The sequence below is a fragment of the Urocitellus parryii genome, chromosome 1 (genome assembly GCF_045843805.1).
Source record: "Urocitellus parryii isolate mUroPar1 chromosome 1, mUroPar1.hap1, whole genome shotgun sequence".
Taxonomy (NCBI): domain Eukaryota; kingdom Metazoa; phylum Chordata; class Mammalia; order Rodentia; family Sciuridae; genus Urocitellus; species Urocitellus parryii.
Genome location: NC_135531.1, coordinates 167,782,716 through 167,787,662, shown reverse-complemented (window position 1 = coordinate 167,787,662; position 4,947 = coordinate 167,782,716). Strand labels below are relative to the sequence as shown.

Below are 4,947 nucleotides of genomic sequence, written 5' to 3'. Positions count from 1 at the left end.
CCTGCCCATTCTGGCCCTGGGCCTGCCAGTGTAGCCAATAGAGGCAGTCTATTACTTCAGACTTTAGTCAGAGCAGTTAGAAAACCTGAAAAATCACTCCATGTTTTGCATTATCTACAACAAAATGTATTCTTGTAGAGTTATATTTGGAAATTACGGGGCTATGTTTTGTTCATTGACTCTCTGGACTAAACAATGTTTCTACTGCTAACACAATCACTCTGCTGGAGACAAGTTTCATTTTATTAAATCTACGCATTCAGCTTTTGAAGGTAGAGAATCACATGGAACTGTGGGCCTAGTTCTAGTGACTATAAACACTCCTTTGAAACAACTCTGGGCTAGGGATGTAGCTCAGTGATAGAACAATTGCCCAGCACTTCAAGAAATAAATTTAATTAAAAAATATTTTTAAAGTCTTGACTCTCAATTTAGGTTGTTAGGAGGCTTAGGGTTTGGAGGTCTCAGTCATCTGGCATCTGTTTCATAGTGGAAAGGACTGAATTCCGTCATTTTCTCTATTGATCCTATATCTTGAGAGAATTAAGACTATTGACAGGTCCCGCTTACTTTCAATGACGGATCACTGTTTTAAGCTTCAGATTATTACTGAAAGTAAAGAATTGAGTAAAATATCTATGGCAGAATTTCCACTTCTACTGTGTTTATACATACACACACACACACATATATACACATACATATATACATATTTACATATATATATATATATAAACATAAAATACCTATGGCAGAATTTCCATTCCTACTGTGTTTATATATATGTGTGTGTATATATACATAAACAATTATTTTATATACATATAAAAATATATAAAATGATTGAACCCAAAGGTGCTTTACCACTGAATTATACCCCAGACCTTTTTATCTTTTGAGACAGGATCTCTCTAAGTTCCCCAAGTGACCTTGAGCTTGCACTTCCCTTGCCTCAGTCTTCCAAGTAGCTTAAGATCACAGGTGTATACTACAAGGCCCAGCAATTTTTTTTTTTTTTTTTTTTTGGTACGGGGGATTGAACCCAGAGTTGCTGAACCACTGAGCCACATCTGGAACCCTTTTTAATATTTTGTTTAGAGATAGGGTCTTTCTGGGTTGCTTAGGGCTTTGCTGAGGCTGGTTTTGAACTTGTGATCCTCTTGCCTTAGCCTTCAGAGGTGCTTGAATTACAGGCATGTGTCACTGTGTTTGACCAATTTCCTTAAGTTTTTTTTTTTTTAAGAGAGAGAGAGAGAGAGAGAGAGAGAGAGAGAGAGAGAGAGAGAGAATTTTTTAATATTTATTTTTTATTTTTCGGTGGACACAACATCTTTAATTTTTAGTGGTGCTAAGGATCATACCTGGGTCCCACCCGTGCGAGGGGAGCGCTCTACTGCTGAGCCACAATCTCAGCCCCAATTTCCTTAAGTTTTTAAACATAGAAAACAATGGAATGGAGGGGAAGCTGTACGCTACTAGCATGAGACTACACAAGACCACCTATGCCGAAGGAGGCACAAGTACTTGCAGCAGAAGTCACCAAGAAAAGAAGAACAGAGGAACTACCAGCCATCTCATTAAAGAGTCAGTTTCACTAAACTTTTCTTATTTGCTCATGATCTATCATAATATACTTGTCTCACCGGCAGGGTAGAGCATGCCTGTAATCCCAGCTGCTCAGGATGTTGAGGCAGGAGGATTTTTGAGTTCAAAAAAAGCATGGTGCTAAGCAACTCAGTGAGACTCTGTCTCTAAAATATATACATATGTACTGCCCAGATATTTTATTTTTTTTGTCTCTAAGATATATATAATTGTATACTGCCCAGATATTTTCTTTTTTTTTTTTTTTTTTTTTTTTTTTGGTACTGAGGATTAAACCCAGGGGCTCTTAACAATCAAGGCATATCCCCAGCCCTTTGTTTTGTATTTATTTAGAGACAGGGTCTCACTGAGTTGCTTAGGGCCTCACTAAGTTGCTAAAGCTGGTTTTGAACTCACTATCCTCCTGCCTCAGCCTCCTGAATTGCTGAGATTATAGGCGAGAGCCACCACACCAGGCCTCTGCTCAGACCAAAGAAATCTTTGGTTATCTAATGTATTCAAATCTTTTCTTGCAAAAAAAAACCCTTGATTTTTTTTTTTTTTTGCAAGAAAAGTAAGAGATAAACCATAATACCTATAATTGCTGTAGGGTAAAATCCTGAGGCAGAAGAAAAATGGAAAAATAATGGTTCAGGCAGAAAATAAGCATCTCCTGAAATATCTGGCTGATATAGAATTTGATCATGTATTTTATGAACTGATTATGATATCAGATTGATGTTCCAATAGGTATATTTAAAATACTGATGTGGCCATTTTGCTTTTTAAAATGTCCTATGTTGGGATGTACATCCTTGCAGCTATTTGAATTTTTTATAAAAATACAATAGGTGACAACTTTAAAACGTGTGAAATTTCCAAAAATCCTTTTATGTGGACCCAAGCAGGAAAGAAGCGGGGTGGTGATACAGCCATTTTAGGGAGGACCTTGTTGTGATGACATTTCCTCCCCAGACCCACCAGTCTGCCAGTTTGCACCGTCCAGACACATGACAGACTAGGGCCCTGTGGAGACACTTAAAAGAAAAAAAAAAAAAAGCGTGTATTTTACAGAATTTTATTTAAAAATTTCCTTGCTGGAGACAATGGTACAAACTCTCAATACTTCTCACAACAGAATCATTATTAATCCTTTTTTTCTTTTAATAAATAAGAAAAGTCAAAGCAAGAAAAAGATAAGCCGTGTCCCTTCCAGTATGAAAGCTTCATGCCAAAATGCTTTTCCTGAAGCACAATGGCACTCCTTAAATAAATGCCATGAATGTGAAGAAAAGAATTCAGTTACTAACACTTCACAGAAAATCATGCGGCCAAAAGGGGAGGCAGTTACATTTGCTCAAAACAAGGTAATTCCGTTCCTCTAACCTCCCCCCACCACTAAGGGTGAAAGCTGCTGGCAGCTGTCACTTACTAACCCAGCTCGCGCACAAAGCGCTGCGGTGATCCGCCAGCCTCCACTTCCCTCTTGTCCAGCATACTGTCATTGCAGGATCTTTCCAGGCAAACATCCTACCGGGATGTACTTTGCTTGAGGATAAAGACGTCTGATGCGGGCAGGGATGGAAAGGTGGTATGGCGCCACCGCCAGGCAGCGTTACAACACCCAAGGCCTCCCCAAACTCGTGGTCTGGCGCACCCATGATCTCGCCAAGGGAACACAGGTGATAAGACCGACGCTAGAGCCTTCGGGGGGGAAGTGACGCCCCTCACCTGCACGCCTGCTTTTTCGCAAGGGCACCGTTTCCACCGTTCCTCTACAATGGGCTGTTACATTCCCACACTCCGCTCACTCACTGGCGGGACGCACCCAGTAACTGGGAACCGCTAAGGTGTATAGGTAAAACATAGGGTTAATAACCCATCACCGTGTTCGAAACCCTTTCTCGACTGTGTAGGTGGCTCTGAAAAGAGCCTTTGGGTTCGGGGCGCCAGGGACGCGCCTCACTTGGAGCTGGTATACTTGGTGACGGCCTTGGTGCCCTCCGACACAGCGTGCTTGGCCAGCTCCCCGGGCAGCAGCAGCCGCACGGCCGTCTGCACCTCGCGGGAAGTGATGGTCGAGCGCTTGTTGTAGTGCGCCAGGCGGGAGGCCTCGCTGGCGATGCGCTCAAAGATGTCGTTGACGAACGAGTTCATGATGCCCATGGCCTTGGACGAGATGCCCGTGTCGGGGTGCACCTGCTTGAGCACCTTGTACACGTAGATGGAGTAGCTCTCCTTGCGGCCGCGCTTGCGCTTCTTGCCATCCTTCTTCTGTGCCTTCGTAATGGCTTTCTTGGAGCCCTTCTTGGGGGCTGGAGCTGAGCGAGAAGGCTCCGGCATGACGAGGTGGCGACAGAACCGACTGGGATGGTAATGCGTGGAGAGCAGGGCTATTTGTCATCTTTATATTCAAATGAAGGCTCCAAATCTCTAGCATCTGATTGGACAGCCTGTAGCCCCGGCCGAGACGACGAAGACTTTATGTAAATGAGAGATGCCGATTCTTCTTTCCTATTGGACCATAGTTCAACCAATCCAAAAGCGCATCTGCCGCGCGCCTGCGCTCAGGTTGTGTGTCTTTGTTCAAACCCTTTGTTTTAAACCCAGAGGAGATCTTGGGGTACTCTGCGTATCTGGGCTTGGCTAAAAGGAAAATGACAGCCTCGGGTCTGTTTTCTCTGCTATGAGGCAAATACGCAGGCAACAGCTAGAGAGAGAAAGCTTGATGCTTTTCCAGCAAGACGGAGGAAATGGCAGCTCCCACTGAAGTAACTGTTTATTTTCCTCATTCTCGCAGCCCTCTATAGACCAAAGAGATGCACTCCTTTTAGAATTCAAGAGCGAGGCCCGGGGCGGTGGTGGTGGTGGGGGGAATCAAGAGCAAATCCAAACGTTTCTTTGGGAAATACTGAGAATGCACTTAGGTACTTCCATTGGAAGTGTATAGCCAGACTGTTTTAACCGTGGAGAAGAATAAAACGTCAGTTTTTCATATTGTTTTGTTATTATTGTCCACGAAAACCCTGAAGTGTCAACCAGATTGCTATATGCTTGAAACTGGGATTTCACCAGTGTCCTAACATCTCCAGGGGCAGGCACGATTACTGTTGATTACTGTTACACTGTAATAAGCTTAGGGCACCCATCCCGGGTGCCTCCCCTACTACAGTGCCTTCCAGTAGAGAAACAAGGTGTTACACATTCCCATTTCTCACTTATTTCAGCATCTTCTGGACAACTGGCTAGAAAAACAGAATCTTAGGCGCCCTCCCCCCCCCCCCCAAATGGATGAGTCAGATCCCATTTTAGAAAGATCCTTGCACACGTTATATACAGCGAGAAGTCCTGCGCTGGAAGCCA

The 4,947-nt window shown here is 43.4% G+C and overlaps 1 protein-coding gene across 1 annotated transcript; it reads right to left on the bottom strand.

The window, feature by feature from the left end:
* Positions 1-3,522: 3,522 nt before the first annotated feature.
* Positions 3,523-3,927, bottom strand: LOC113177623 (H2B.U histone 2). Its single transcript, XM_026382181.2, has one exon. The coding sequence runs from the start codon at positions 3,925-3,927 to the stop codon at positions 3,547-3,549; it is 381 nt and encodes a 126-aa protein (XP_026237966.1). The 3' UTR covers positions 3,523-3,546.
* Positions 3,928-4,947: the final 1,020 nt, after the last annotated feature.

Bases quoted from the DNA above. Each gene is read 5' to 3' on its own strand.
- LOC113177623 (XM_026382181.2), bottom strand. From the start codon at position 3,927: ATGCCGGAGCCTTCTCGCTCAGCTCCAGCCCCCAAGAAGGGCTCCAAG.